We start from the raw sequence: 15,625 nt of genomic DNA, 5'->3' as shown, positions 1-15,625 counted from the left end.
TAATAATAATAATAAAGACTTTTGGGATGTGTTGGAGAAGTGATTCTACTCCAGAAATAAACATCCAGTTCATGTTTGATAGTTGCGATGGTCCTCGTCCAGTCTAAAGAATTCCAAGAAAATTAGAGTGTTTTACTGTAAATAAGGAGGAAATACAATTAGTTTATAACATTAATCTTAGAGTAAAACATTATCCAGTGTCCGTAAATTAGACAAAGAGCACGGTATTCTTCGGGCGGAACTACTAAAGTGTCTCGGCAGCGTGTTCACTCCGGACCCAAAACAGTGTAAAACCGGCGGGATGGCGAGGGCGTCAAAGGTAATTCAGCAGATAACACAGCCAAACTTCATTAAACTTATTAATGATAAACAATAATAACAGTGGACAGCCGTTAACGGACACGTCCACATGAGCTTATACCGTTCTCAGACACGGAGAGGTGCAGAAAACTCTGCTGCACTTTCTCTCCCATGTTTTCTTCTCAGAAAATAATATTAAACTGTATTTTTGACTCGGTTTAAGGATGGGTTGCATCGATTCATCTTCAATATTAATATTACCCTCCCTTCCATTAATTTGTGAATTTGAGTTTAGCTTTTAGGGCTTTTATTCAATGAGAATTAAAGCTTAATTGGTATTTTATGGGTTTTTTGCTTTCCAATTTATTTGACCAGCTAAATAAAATAAATGGACTTATCTACACGTGTTTGTTGAATTGTAGTTAATGTAAAGCAAAAACGGAAATGCAATCTAGTTTCCTTAGTGACTGAGCGAGAGCTCGGACATGTTTCAACTTGTATATCTCTGATCTGTTCAGCTGTTGAGCGCCGCCATGTGGTGAAACATTAAGTGGACAGTAATTTCACTAATATTACACTTCACTAATAAAATGAACTAAAAGGACACTCAGATGAAAGTATTTTAACCCTTGATACATATGCAGTGTTGATATCTCCTCTCCTCATAGAGCCTCACTGCATTAAACTGTAGTGAGATTTTCAGGGGGAGAGTCAGTAATATATCAGTATTATGAATATCCACAGATGTTTAGATTAGACAAATATTGGATTAGTTATTTATTGTACTGAAGAAGAGCAGAAAATATGTTCTAAAAGATACTGGACTTATCTGCCTTTTATTAAGATTCTGACATTTTACTCTGACAAATGTCTTAATTATTTACAATTGAATTAAAATAAACAAAACACAGACATTTCAGGGTTGTAGAAATTTTTACATAAATGTAGAGAACAGTGGGTATAAATTTCACCCACTGGGGGGGGGGCATATTTAAATAAAGTCCCTAATGACTTGTAGTTGCAGTTGACTTTACTGCTTTTCATAATGAGCAATCTGATTGGTCATTTTTGCTGCAGGGTGGGACTTTATCTGTTGACAGAAAGCTGATTGGCTCTTTATGCTGGAGGCAGGGAATCCATGTTTGTGAAAGTGTCCTAAAAGAGCTGCCCTGTGTGTGTCACTCAGTGGAGTCACAGCGCTCATCATAATGCACAGATCTGATTGGCTGAGTAGCCTCACATGTGATGTGCAGAAACACATGTGATTGGTCTGAGAGTTTCCTGGAGCGCTAAACCTGCACCATAACGACTAGAAGAGTCACACTGCTTCAAACACACACTCTGTTCATACTTGCCCTTCAAAATTAATTCAAAAATCAAAAGGATCTCCAATTAGACATTTTTGCTTAACTAACAATTTCAGCTATTTTACATAGGCCTGTTTCTTTGTTGAAAATCATAATGTAATATTTTCTACATATATGTCCAATTTTAATCAGAATGGCTCTTTTTTTTTTATTTCAGTTCACTTTGCTGTGTAGTAGTTGCGAACACAGTCCCTGTATAAAGCACAGTGTTTGTATTCTCCCTGTCTCTAGTCTGCTTTGGTGATATGCATGGATGTGGGTTTGTCTATGAGCAACTCAGCACCTGGTCTGGAGCCCCCATTTGAACAAGCGAAGAAGATCGTTCAGAAATTCATCCAGCGCCAGGTGCTTTTTATCAACACTTTAATGTGTTCGATTTCCCTATTTCTTTATTATTCAAAGTCTGTCAAAGGGAGTCTGACCATGACAAATATTTTAGGTTTTTGCTGAAAACAAGGATGAGTTGGCCCTAGTCCTTTTTGGAACAGATGACACAAAGAATCCGCTGGCCCAAGATGGCCAGTACCAGAACATCTGTGTACACCGACATCTGATGTTGCCGGACTTTCATCTGCTGGAGGAAATTGAAAATCAGCTGCAGCCTGGCAGTGAGCACGCAGACTGTATCCTTCCTGACATCTGTCTCCCTGCATCGGACACTTTTATTTTTTGCCTTATTAAAGGGACTGTATTAAACATTCATTTTAACAATCTTTAAAGGCTAAGCAGCTCTATGAAAGTGTCAAACAAATAAATACAGTGGAATTTGAGTTCCTAACTTGTGTTTATTGATAGTCAGAAAACATGTTATTTCTCACTAATTGAAGGAATAAGGTTTAAAAGACCGTTGGTCCCCCCCCCCCAACGGTGTTCTGAAACTCTAATAGGCGTCTTGCCTGTGACGTAGATGGTGGACAACAACTCTAGAAGCTGCACTTAATTTAATGCAAAATGACAAAAAGGTGTGTTGTTTTTGGCTGCAATCATTCAATGTACAGTGGGACATCTGTGAACAAATGGCCCAAAGATCCCAAAATATCCAGAACATGGACTAAATTTGTCAACTTTAAACGGGCACTTTGGAAAGGACCCTCCGCTCACTCCGTTATCTGTAGCTCATTTCACTGGCGCTTTTCCAACAATATGGGCATGTAAGGACACCAACGAAAGGTGTTGAAGAGCCTCTGTAACATGGAGGTAAACAGGGTGAGGACACTCACTTCGCCTGTTTTAGTTGGTGTTAGTTAGCGTTAGCTTGACTTGCTAAACTCGGTGTCTCAGATTATACTCGGCTACGTAGCTGCATTACGGAGGTTTATAGTGTCGGATGAATTCGAGTTCGACTTCGATCACATTTACAAGAATAACGGTACCTCTACATTTGAGTTTAGCTTATTGCTAGGCTATTGTCATGAATAATGTTGGTTATTTAGCTAGATACTGTCATAACAGTCAGTCATAACGGTGTTTTACCGCGGCGTTGTTCAGCTGATGTCCACCAGTGACGTCACGGTCGCGTTCAAGAATTTCCGTAGCGAGCTCGGGTTTTTCCGTCAATTTAATAATTGTCAGTTTTAAAGCAAATTAAGCAGCTATTTTAATTTTAATTCATACTTATATTTGTCAGTAACTACAATAATGTGAAATATTCATGGAGGTCCATTAAGTGGTGCTTAGCCTTTAAGGACTGAATGTTTTTTTTATACCAATAATATCATATACTTTATATCATGTATTATAACTCAATTCAGTTTTAAATTTTGCTTTGAAAATTGAGCCGAATGAGCAGCTTGTCTAAGGCTAATTCAATTTCCAGTTTTTATTATAGATCCTAACATGCTGGATTACACAGTACGTTCATTGGTACTTACTGATTAATATAACATGCTGTATTTTTCCACAATGTCAATACCCCTCTTTTATATAACACCAATATCCTAGGAGACAGAATTAAACCCTTAACTTCTTGCTCGACAGGGCTCGATGCTCTTATTGTATGCATGGATCTACTACAAAAAGAGACAATGTAAGTTTAATAAGTACATATTTTGTCCTTTAAATGCTACTGATATCGTTCAAGATTCCTGCTGTTTATAAGATGCAATATGACGTTTAGGGGGAAGAAATACGAGAGGTTGCATATCGTCCTCCTCACGGACCTCAACACTCCGGCCTGTGCCGATCAGCTGGACGTCATTGTTGGCAACTTGAAGAAAGCTGGGATTACCCTGCAGTTCTTGTGAGACCTTGTTTTTAATGATTCAGCTCCAATTTTGCCTCAACACAATAAATAGCACGGTCCAGGACTGACTAAGTAATGGGTGAATTGGAAAATTTTATTTGCACAGTTTGTAATCCTAATTTGTGTGCTTGCTCTGTAGTCTTCCGTTTCCTGTGGATGAGAGGCAAGGGGCTGACGCAGCGGGAGATGTTGCAGGTCCCAGGCCTCCACCCTATGGAGGGAAAGGCCTGAGCAGAGAACAGAAGCAGGGTCTAGAGATGGTTAAACAAGTCATGACTTCTCTTGATGAAGATGATGGCCTGGATGAGGTCTACACGTTTAGGTATCGGGGGGCTGGGCTACACTGCAGGCTGAATACACAGACAAAGAGTGGATTAAAACCATGCATGTTTGAGTGGCTCTGATGTGGGCTTTTTGTTTTTTGTGGAGTAGTGATGCTATAGAGAAGCTCTCCAGCTTTAAGCGTATTGAGAGACGCCCGATGGCCTGGCCTTGTCAGCTCACCATCGGCAGCTCCTTTTCCATTCGCATCGTCGGATACAAAGCTGTGAGTTGTACCCAACTTTACGTCCACTACAGCCATTAATGGTAGAACTAAAATGGAAGCTATGGCCATGTTGGTGTTTACATAGTGTGGTGTTATCGTACATTGTCATTGGATGTGAAGCATTCAGGAGCTGAGTTTGGGGCCTTGTTCTTGGCGGTCTAGGTGTGTGAAGAGAAGGTTAAAAAGACATGGGCAGTGGTGGATGCTGAGAGTCACCAGAAAGACGATGTGAAGAGGGAGACTGTCTACTGCCTCAATGACGACGACGAGACTGAGGTGCAGAAGGATGACACTATTCAGGGTGAGGTCATATTTTGGTTAATGTCTTATTTAGAATGCACTGTATTTAATGAATCCTTAATTTCAGTTTATAGAAGTAAGGCAGTTTGTTTGATTTCAGGGCTTTGTTTGAGTTAGATTTGTTGCATCATTTGTACTTTAATGATGTAAATAAACACAGTAATAATGTGTTTCCATGGTTAAAATCGAGCCCTGTTACTTATCAAATCGGACCACACCTGAGGCTGAACGTGTTGAAATTAACAGACAGATCGCTTTAAAAAATTCAAATGCATTCAAATTAATTACCTTTTCCATGAAAAGACAGTTAAGATTTGTTATTTAACACAGTTGATTTTGCTTCCTATATTTTGATAGGTGACAAACAGAGTATAGTATTAGAACCAGTCAGAACTGTGTGTTTGGTAAGACCCGTGATGTTCTGTTAATGAATGTTCATGAGCTTGTACGACACTCATAGCCCTACACGAGGCTGTAAAACTGAGCTGATTTCTCATGCCCTCTCTCACCCTGTCAGGTTTCCGTTATGGGAGTGATATTGTCCCATTCTCTAAAGTGGACCAAGATCAAATGAAGTATAAATCAGATGGAAAGAGTTTTGCTGTTCTGGGCTTTGCCAAGCAAGACCTGGTGAGATTTTTTTTTACCTCTAGATGGAGCACTTTCTCAGGGAACCCATATACTCTGCCTAGTGCCAAATTTGAAACAGAAGGTAGGAGTTGCCCTTGTAAAGTGATACTCACCAGCTCCTCCCAGTGTGGCAAGTTGGATCAACATAAAATAGACATGCCCTGAAGTCAGTAAAATAAATGTTGAAATGAGATCATAATAAAAGCCCTCTAATTATAAGATGCATTCCATCAGCTGTAAAGAAAAAAAAAACAGTTAAAGGCACAGCCACATTTATTTATGTCCTTATGTTTCTTGATTCGTACGTGTATAAACCACTCATTATACTTTTCAATGCAGATCAATCGTCATCATTTTATGGGCAGCCAGGTTGTTAAGGTTTTTGCTCCTAGAGAGGATGAGGTAAGGCTAAATTCACTTTCTTAAATTAAAAGTAGCTGTGTGGGAGTCTGTTGTATATGGGTATAGTCTAAAATACAAACCCAGTTTCTAGAAACTTTTGACATTCTGTGAAATGCACAAGTCTTTTGGACCATCTGAGACTGGTTTGGGCACCGAGAACTCATTAACATTTACACACAGAGTGTAGCGTGCTGCTGTCTCCTTGTGTAATAGTGTCAGATTGCATCTCTTGATGTGGAGGTGGACTCTGCAATGTGACAAGTTTTTTTTTCTAAAGTGCTCCCGGGTCTATTACGGAAGCATTAGATTTCAATGCTCGATGGTCATGCACTTCCACGGTGTCGCTCTAACTAGAGAGCGATTTCACAAAATACCCCAGCGTTTATGGAAATGGGGTTTGTATATTTGTAGCTTTCAATTCGTGTTTACATTAATTTTTCTAATAGTTATCTGTTAAACATGATTTTTTTTGTTTAGCGCTGGTTTCCAACTCAGTGTATGTTTTGATTAATGCTGCCTTTTGTGAAAACTCAGCATGCAGCTGTTGCACTCTCTGCTCTGATCCAAGCACTGGACAGCTTAAGGATGGTGGCTATTGTACGCTATGCTTATGACCGTCGCAGCAACCCTCAAGTGGGAGCTGCTTTTCCCTGCATCAAGGAGAAATATGAGGTATAATATAATATTTGACATATATGCCAAAGGAATGTAGGCCATGTAGTAGCTTTCATTTATCTTCCCTGTGGTCTGTAGTGTCTGCACTATGTCCAGTTGCCCTTTATGGAGGACCTCCGTCAGTTCCCTTTCCCCTCACTGGAAAACAACAAGAAGTTTGCTGCTTCAGGTGAGAGTTCTGTTTCTCTGTCTGTAGCAATTAGAAAGACAAAAATGTGTCTATGCAAGTGGGGCTACATGCAGTTGCAGTCATAAGTAGCAGATTCCTTTCATTTTCTTAATTTCAAAATTCTGACGTTTCTGCTGTGACTTGATTCTGATGATGAGCACATTTTAAGGGTTAAATATCTTTATGTACATTTTTAAAAGCCCCCCAAAAAATGCAAACTAAATTGTGAAATAAAATAAAAAGGCAATGGCTCAGCAGGTTAGTGTCGCAGTCACACAGCTCCAGGGACCTGGAGGTTGTGGGTTCGAGTCCCGCTCCGGGTGACTGTCTGTGAGGAGTGTGGTGTGTTCTCCTTGTGTCTGCGTGGGTTTCCTCTGGGTGACTGTCTGTGAGGAGTGTGGAGTGTTCTCCCTGTGTCTGCGTGGGTTTCCTCCGGGTGACTGTCAGTGAGGAGTGTGGTGTGTTCTCTCTGTGTCTGCGTGGGTTTCCCCTGGGTGCTCTGGTTTCCTCCCACGTTCCAAAAACACACGTTAGATGGATTGGGGACAATTAAAGTTTCCATAGGTGTGAGTGTGAAGAGCTCCTGACCCACCACCATCCTGAACAGGATAAAGGTTACAGACAAAGAATGAAAAATCAAAAGGCAATTTTTTTTGTCATTTATATTGCATTAAGCTTTTGAAACAGAGTAACAGAGAACAGATCATTGTTTATCAAAAGTCTTTAAAGATTCTTAAAACTGTTACCAAAGTGCAAATTTACCTTTCGCTACTCAGAGTCTCAGCTGGCGGCGGTAGATGCTGTCATAGACTCCATGATGCTGGTGGAGGAGGATGAAGATGGAGAGAAAGTGGACATATTCAAAGTCAACAACATCCCCAACCCTCAATTCCAGAGGCTTTTTCAGGTAGGAGGTCTAGGCAGCTAGCTCTGCTCTGGGCTACGCTCTGTTTTTGCAGAACTGTGCCTCAGATCAGCCAGGGTGCAGAGTAATAAACTGCTGTGCTTATTTTGAAATGTCTGAGATTTCTTGTTTTAGAAACCCAAAGGCTTTGATGGCTAAGCTTACTAGTTTTATGGCATGCGTTTGCTAGACCTGAATTTGTCAACACAGAATTTGACAGAGACCTCAAGAAAGTCATCTCTGTGTAGACAGCCTTCTGACTTAGTGCTTTTGTTTTGTCTCATTACCCAAGTGCTTGCACCATCGAGGTGTGAACCCAGGCACCCCCTTACCTCCTATAGACCCATGGCTAAAGAGGATACTAGACCGGCCCCAGGCAGTCTCGGCCCGCTGCCAAGCCCCCCTGCAGGAGATGAAAAAATGCTTCCCCCTGAAGGAGGTGGTGCGGAAGAAAGAGCAGAAGACTAGTGTGGACGTGTTTGGGAATGGGTAAGAATCTCTCCAGTCAGCAAGAAAGCCGCCAGCCTAATGTGTGAGAGATGAGTTGCATTGCTAAGCACTAACAGTGATTCAGCTTTAAAACTCCTTTAATTTATATTCATGAAAGCACCTCTGAAGACTGCCTTTCCAGACGAATGAAGACATGTCTTACAATAATTGATCTTTATACTAAACAAAGTTTTATGACAGTCCACAGATGTTATAACGAAGCCCATCATACACCTCTGCTACTAAACAGCTGTATGTGCTTTATATTGAGCTGTAAGCCTAAAGGTCAGTTCCCTCATTTGTCCTTTGTCTGCAGAGATGAGCCAAGTGCGAAGAAGCTCAAAATGGATGAAGAGGAGAAATTCAATCTGGCTGAAATTTCAGCAGGAAACGTTACCTCGGTGAGAGCTAAATGAGTTTCAGTCCGTTTTAATGACAAACGTCTGCTGATTGGTTCATTTTTTTTATCGGATATAATCTTAAGGCATCGCAGTCGTGACATGCTGTATTCTCAGAACAGAAAATCATGTTTAATGGAGTCCTAAACATTTACTTTAATAATCCTTTGTCATAGTAAATACGTAAAGAGGTGATGGTAAAATACGGACAATATCTACAGTACCAGTCAAAGGTTTGGACACACCTCCTCCTCATCAGTGATTGGTGGAGTAGAGCTAGTCACTGTATAGAACTGTGTACCAGCCCCTACCTCTGCACAACCCCAGTTACAGTCTCAGACACATTCAGAAGAGAGCGGTTCTACAGATTAACTCTCGACGAGGCCACGGCCGTTCACTGAAAACCGTTCCAGGTGACGACCTCATGAAGCCGACTGAGAGAACGGAGAGAGTGTGTGAAGCTTTCGTCAAAGCAACAGGGGGCTACTGTGAAGAGTCTAAAGTATAAAACATATTCTGCTTTGTTCAACACTTCTCTGTTTACTACATAATTCCGTTATTCCACTTTTGACTGGTGCTGTACGTTCACAACATGTGGAAAATGACTCCAAAACAAAGGAAACCCTCCCTGAGTGGGTGTGTCCAGTCATTTGACTGGTACTGTATATGTATACAATCACCATGAGTCTGTCAGTAAGTTCCTGATTATATTTTAAGCCTTAATTGACAGGATCTCCTGTATTTACCTTGTTGTGTTTCTCTTTAAGGTTGGCAGTGTGAACCCTGCCAAAGACTTCAGTGTTTTAATTCGGCAGAAGACCATTCCCTTTGACCAAGGTATGAAAAAGCACATGCTATCATGATTGTTTTTCTTTAAATATCTGTAATATTATAATTGAGCAGACTTCAATTTACAGGGTTGTGAGCAGTGAAAGTTCTCCAGAGAAGTGCTGTAATCCATTTGCTCTTACACAGTCTTTACTGAACTATAATCCAATCAGAACCGTGCATTTCTGGTAGCATATAATAGAAACAGATCAAAGGAGTTTTGTATTGTACTTTGAACCGTTTGTCTGATCTCAGATGAGAAACAAAGGTTCAGTGTCTTGCATTGGCACAGGAAGTTTGTATTCACGTTAATTTTATGGGAAGAGATAACTCCTGTTGTGACTTTTGTCCTGATGATGCAGTTCTTCATGGTGTAAGTCTTTCGGTCCCATTGACTGTCTTGTTTTTTGGGTCCTTGACAGCATGCGAGCAGCTAACCCACAGGATGGAGCAGTTGCTGGGCAACAGAAGCACTGACTACTACATGAAGACCATCACCTGCATTCAGGCCTTTAGGGAGCAGTCTGTAAAGGTGAATGCTAAGTTAAGGCTTAGAATTCAATTAGGGTTTATGTAACAGTCAATTACTGTTGACCCATAGCTGAACTAACACACATGCCGCCTAGAAACTGGTATCTTTGGCTAAGTTCTGCAAATGTCGCTTAATATACAAGCTTAATAGATTTGGTTTTCTTGCATCTGCACTTAATTTGCTAAATAAAGGCTTGAGGTAAAAATCATCTATGAAATTACATAATCACTAAATACCCTATTTAAATCTTTTTGTGGCATGCTCTCTCCTCTACAAGCATTTATACTCGTAAACAGCAGATGAGCTGTTTCTGGAATAAGCACTCAGATGAATAACAGGAATTTACATTCTGAGTGCGCCAAACACTCGGATGTTCGCGTTGACTGCTCGGAGTGTTCTAACAAAGCACAGATGTTCACACAGACTGGCAGATAAAAGGCACTTGCGCAGAGAGTTCTGCAACTTCGTACTGAAATGTGTTAATCACAGTTAATCATTATCACAAGTTTGGACAAAGTGGTAGCAGTTTTTTTTTTCTTTTCTTGTCTTTCTTTAACTGTACGAAAGATATGCTTGAGAAAGAGTCCAAAGTGGCATCAGTAGAGCAAGTGTTCTACATCTTTTAATATGATTCAGTTAAGGTTTGACTAATAGCTGTTTGGGCGGCACGGTGGCGCAGCAGGTACACAGCTCCAGGGTCCTGGAGGTTGTGAGTTCAAGTCACGCTCTGGGTGACTGTCTGTGAGGAGTGTGGTGTGTTCTCTCTGTGTCTGCGTGGGTTTCCTCCGGGTGACTGTCTGTGAGGAGTGTGGTGTGTTCTCCCTGTGTCTGCGCGTGGGTTTTCTCCGGGTGCTCCGGTTTCCTCCCACAGTCCAAAAACACACGTTGGTAGGTGGATTGGCGACTCAAAAGTGTCCGTAGGGGTGTGTGTGTGTGTGTGTGTGTGTTGCCCTGTGAAGGACTGGCACCCGCTCCAGGGTGTATTCCCGCCTTGTGCCCAATGATTCCAGGTGGGCTCTGGACCCACTGTGATCCTGAACTGGATAAGGGTTACAGATGGTGAATGAATAATAATAATAGCTGTTTGTTAAATATGTTGTCAGTTATTTACAAAGTTTAACTTGGAATTTCAACTAATGCTCACCGTACACTAGAAGATTTGAAAAGACTTTTAAAAGACTAATGTTTAACAGTCTCTCACGTCTGAAGACAAGCTTTTATTTAAAGATAATGATTTTGCAACAATGGGCTCTTGCAGTGACAATTATCAAGAGTTCCAAATTCATGATAATGGTCATAATATCATCATTAGACGTGATTTGAAGGTGGAGCGTCTGATTTCTGAACGTCTGATTTCTAGCATTATTTTTAGTCATATTAAATGTGTAGCTCTAGTGCTAAACTAAAGCAGGAAAGTCCAGTATGTTTGTGCTGATTACTTTTGTAATCAAAATAAGTTTGGAAGTTTTTTGCCAAACGGCTTTTAAAATTGAGCCCTTAAATTTTCCAGGCTTCAAATGCAGAACTTTTCAACAGCTACATGCAGTCTCTGAAGAAAAGTGTTCCGGACCGTAGTCTACAGGAATTCTGGAATCTGCTTGTTCAAGGTTTGTATTAATTGTATAAACAGTTTTCAACTTTTCAACTGAAGCTTTAGCAGACAGTCGGGACTATAACCAAATTTTGTTTACAGATGCTGTAACATTAATCAGCAAGGATGAAGTGGAGAACAGCACTGTGTCCAAACAAGAGGCAAACCAGGTGCTTAAAATGTTTTCCCTTTACTCCTCTGAAGAATACATAGTGTGTTGGTTTTTTTAGGGTGAAATAAGTATGTTCACATTTAAACTAAAGGGTTTCTCTCCCTAGTTTTTGATGTCTGAAGAGAAGGAGGAGGTGGCAGCAGCTCCTTCCCAGGATGATGCAGGAGATGTGGATGATTTGGTAAGCAGTGTTTGACATTAAAATAGAGTTTACCGTAAACGTTTGCGCTGGACATTGTGTGACATTTACTTCTCTTTTTTTACACAGCTGGACATGATGTGAACTTACAGCGAGCTGTCAGCTGGTTCCTTTTCATGTGTCTTCACTCATCCTCCTCATCAAAGAATCTGTTTTGTAAACTTCTGGAAAAGGGGGTACTTTAATCTCAAAACTCCATTATATTCTTAAATTTCAATGTGTGGCTCACAATTAGGTTTGTATTTTAAAACAGTTACATTTTTTTCTTTTCTCGGTACGTGGTTACAGAGAGTTTTCCTCTGATTGCGTGTTTTCTTAGCAGGGGTCATTCATTTAAATACTTGACTCCACAGCACCTCCACAGCCATCGGTTGTTAAACTACATGCTACATGCAAACTATAACTTTATACTGGAGCCTTGCTTTCTGAAGAGATAATGGAGCACTTTGAGATGAAACATTTCTTGGTTTCATTGCAAAATAATGTAAATACTTTTTCATACCGTTGTGTACTTTTTCTTCAATATTCATTGGATAAATAAAAGCCTTGATTGACTTTATTGGGGTGTTATTTTGTTTTAAGAATTCAGTGACAGTCCTGACTTTGAACTAGTCCGGTTTCCTCCCATCGTCTAAAACCATACGTTGGTATGTGGATTGGCGACTCGAAAGTGTCTGTGAGTGAATGTGTGAGTGTGTGTCGCCCTGTGAAGGACTGGCGCCCCCTCTAGGGTGTTTCTGACTTGCGCCCGATGAGCCACCACAATCCTGAACTGAGCAAATCTAAGCAAATGCCCAAATTCATTATGAGATCAAACCTTATATAAACGACTGCATGGAGTTAATTATTTTCTGAGACGAAGTGGTTGTTTTGGTCAGGTTTTTAATGAAGCCGTTTTCTGTTTAACCTTATTAGCATTTCAATGTATTCTCTGAGGGTGTTTACAGCTCTGGTTTTTGCATATTTCTGCCTACACTGAGTGAAAGGGTGTTTATTCACAAAATAATAATAGCTTGTATTTTGTGTCTGAGGTTAATTACTGAACAGGTTATTTGTCTTCATTTTAATGATGTATCAACAGCTTCCAAGCTTCATACACTATATATCCCAAAGTTTGTAGACATCCGTTATAATTAGTCAGTTCAATTCATTAGTCAAACAAGAGTTCAAATGCCAACACACAGTGTCTATGATGTCCATAGAAACCCTTAGAAGTAGCTGCCAAGTTCATGTAGCAATGGAAATGCATTGTTGTGGAGTTGTGTAGCTCTATCCAGTACCTTAGGAGTGAGTTAGTGGGGTGTTTGTGAACCAGAACTAATCATCTAATATCAGCTCCAGACCTCAGTAATGCTCTCATAGCAGAATGCACTCTAACCCACTCAGAGATGTTCCAGCGTTCAGAGGAAACCCTTCCTAAAAGAGTAGAAGCTTTTACTTACCTTTTAATAACCCAGGTGTCCACAAACATTTGGGCATATAGTGTCATTTGAAATGCACCGTACGTCTAAGCCACCTACACATTGCACCAGCGAATGTAAAGAAAGTAATCAGTACTTGTTCTTCAGAGGATTCAAATAAATACACCTGCTTTATTACACACAGCTGCAAAGCCTATTGTCCACAATGTGAGCGCGAACCAATGTGAATATGTTTAAAATGAGGCAACTACAGTGAAGCTTAGCTGTAAATACAAATACAAAAACCCACTGCCAGATGATTTTAAAGACCCCCTCAAGTTTAAAACCTTGTTTACATGTCTGTGGTGTGGTTTATTTACTAGAAGAGGTGTCATGAGTGAAACAGTCATCTTTCTGAATGTGCTTCCAGTGAAAAAAAATTGCAAAGGAATCATTCAAACTAGTAAACATGTTTAAGTTTTGTTTTTTTTGTTTTTTTTACAAGAAAAAAGGTTTCAAAATCAATATATAAGTTCTGAAGATCAGGAAAAAAGAAACAGCATATTTTGATGACTAGTTGTTAGAAGCTACATTTATTTTCTGAACTATCAAGTTAAAATTAGTTCACGTGTCATGTGTCACAGACAGTCACCCGGAGGAAACCTACACAGACACAGGGAGAACACACCACACTCCTCACAGACAGTCACCCGGAGGAAACCTACACAGACACAGGGAGAACACACCACACTACTCACAGACAGTCACCCGGAGGAAACCCACGCAGACACAGGGAGAACACACCACACTCCTCACAGACAGTCACCCGGAGGAAACCTACACAGACACAGGGAGAACACACCACAATCCTCACAGACAGTCACCCGGAGGAAACCTACACAGACACAGGGAGAACACACCACACTCCTCACAGACAGTCACCCGGAGGAAACCCACGCAGACACAGGGAGAACACACCACACTCCTCACAGACAGTCACCCGGAGGAAACCCACGCAGACACAGGCAGAACACACCACACTCCTCACAGACAGTCACCCGGAGGAAACCCACGCAGACACAGGCAGAACACACCACACTCCTCACAGACAGTCACCCGGAGGAAACCCACGCAGACACAGGCAGAACACACCACACTCCTCACAGACAGTCACCCGGAGGAAACCCACGCAGACACAGGGAGAACACACCACACTCCTCACAGACAGTCACCCGGAGGAAACCCACGCAGACACAGGGAGAACACACCACACTCCTCACAGACAGTCACCCGGAGGAAACCCACGCAGACACAGGCAGAACACACCACACTCCTCACAGACAGTCACCCGGAGGAAACCCACGCAGACACAGGCAGAACACACCACACTCCTCACAGACAGTCACCCGGAGGAAACCCACGCAGACACAGGGAGAACACACCACACTCCTCACAGACAGTCACCCGGAGGAAACCCACGCAGACACAGGGAGAACACACCACACTCCTCACAGACAGTCACCCGGAGGAAACCCACGCAGACACAGGGAGAACACACCACACTCCTCACAGACAGTCACCCGGAGGAAACCCACGCAGACACAGGGAGAACACACCACACTCCTCACAGACAGTCACCCGGAGGAAACCCACGCAGACACAGGGAGAACACACCACACTCCTCACAGACAGTCACCCGGAGGAAACCCACGCAGACACAGGGAGAACACACCACACTCCTCACAGACAGTCACCCGGAGGAAACCCACGCAGACACAGGGAGAACACACCACACTCCTCACAGACAGTCACCCGGAGGAAACCCACGCAGACACAGGGAGAACACACCACACTCCTTACAGACAGTCACCCGGAGGAAACCCACGCAGACACAGGGAGAACACACCACACTCCTCACAGACAGTCACCCGGAGGAAACCCACGCAGACACAGGGAGAACACACCACACTCCTCACAGACAGTCACCCGGAGGAAACCCACGCAGACACAGGCAGAACACACCACACTCCTCACAGACAGTCACCCGGAGGAAACCCACGCAGACACAGGGAGAACACACCACACTCCTCACAGACAGTCACCCGGAGGAAACCCACGCAGACACAGGCAGAACACACCACACTCCTCACAGACAGTCACCCGGAGGAAACCCACGCAGACACAGGGAGAACACACCACACTCCTCACAGACAGTCACCCGGAGGAAACCCACGCAGACACAGGGAGAACACACCACACTCCTCACAGACAGTCACCCGGAGGAAACCCACGCAGACACAGGGAGAACACACCACACTCCTCACAGACAGTCACCCGGAGGAAACCCACGCAGACACAGGGAGAACACACCACACTCCTCACAGACAGTCACCCGGAGGAAACCCACGCAGACACAGGCAGAACACACCACACTCCTCACAGACAGTCACCCGGAGGAAACCCACGCAGACACAGGGAGA

The 15,625-nt window shown here is 42.2% G+C and overlaps 1 protein-coding gene across 1 annotated transcript; it reads left to right on the top strand.

The window, feature by feature from the left end:
- Positions 1 to 208: 208 nt before the first annotated feature.
- Positions 209 to 12,294, top strand: xrcc5 (X-ray repair complementing defective repair in Chinese hamster cells 5). Its single transcript, XM_066686600.1, has 21 exons — positions 209 to 319; positions 1,899 to 2,012; positions 2,107 to 2,290; positions 3,645 to 3,693; positions 3,784 to 3,906; positions 4,049 to 4,231; positions 4,342 to 4,456; positions 4,619 to 4,757; positions 5,274 to 5,386; positions 5,726 to 5,788; positions 6,323 to 6,460; positions 6,542 to 6,632; positions 7,409 to 7,539; positions 7,829 to 8,025; positions 8,342 to 8,426; positions 9,191 to 9,260; positions 9,674 to 9,783; positions 11,294 to 11,390; positions 11,477 to 11,544; positions 11,653 to 11,727; positions 11,815 to 12,294. The coding sequence occupies exons 1-21, from the start codon at positions 302 to 304 to the stop codon at positions 11,827 to 11,829; spliced, it is 2,178 nt and encodes a 725-aa protein (XP_066542697.1). The 5' UTR covers positions 209 to 301; the 3' UTR covers positions 11,830 to 12,294.
- The last annotated feature ends 3,331 nt before the right edge of the window (positions 12,295 to 15,625 follow it).

Source organism: Hoplias malabaricus, chromosome 12 (assembly GCF_029633855.1).
Source record: "Hoplias malabaricus isolate fHopMal1 chromosome 12, fHopMal1.hap1, whole genome shotgun sequence".
In the NCBI taxonomy this organism is placed as follows: Eukaryota; Metazoa; Chordata; class Actinopteri; order Characiformes; family Erythrinidae; genus Hoplias; species Hoplias malabaricus.
The sequence above is the reverse complement of the archived record's forward strand: the minus strand, read 5'-3'. Positions and strand labels throughout refer to the sequence as shown.

Coding starts and splice junctions, on each gene's coding strand:
- xrcc5 (XM_066686600.1), top strand. Junction 5,789..6,322: donor TTGCTCCTAGAGAGGATGAG/GTAAGGCTAAAT, acceptor GTGAAAACTCAG/CATGCAGCTGTTGCACTCTC. Junction 9,261..9,673: donor GACCATTCCCTTTGACCAAG/GTATGAAAAAGC, acceptor GGTCCTTGACAG/CATGCGAGCAGCTAACCCAC.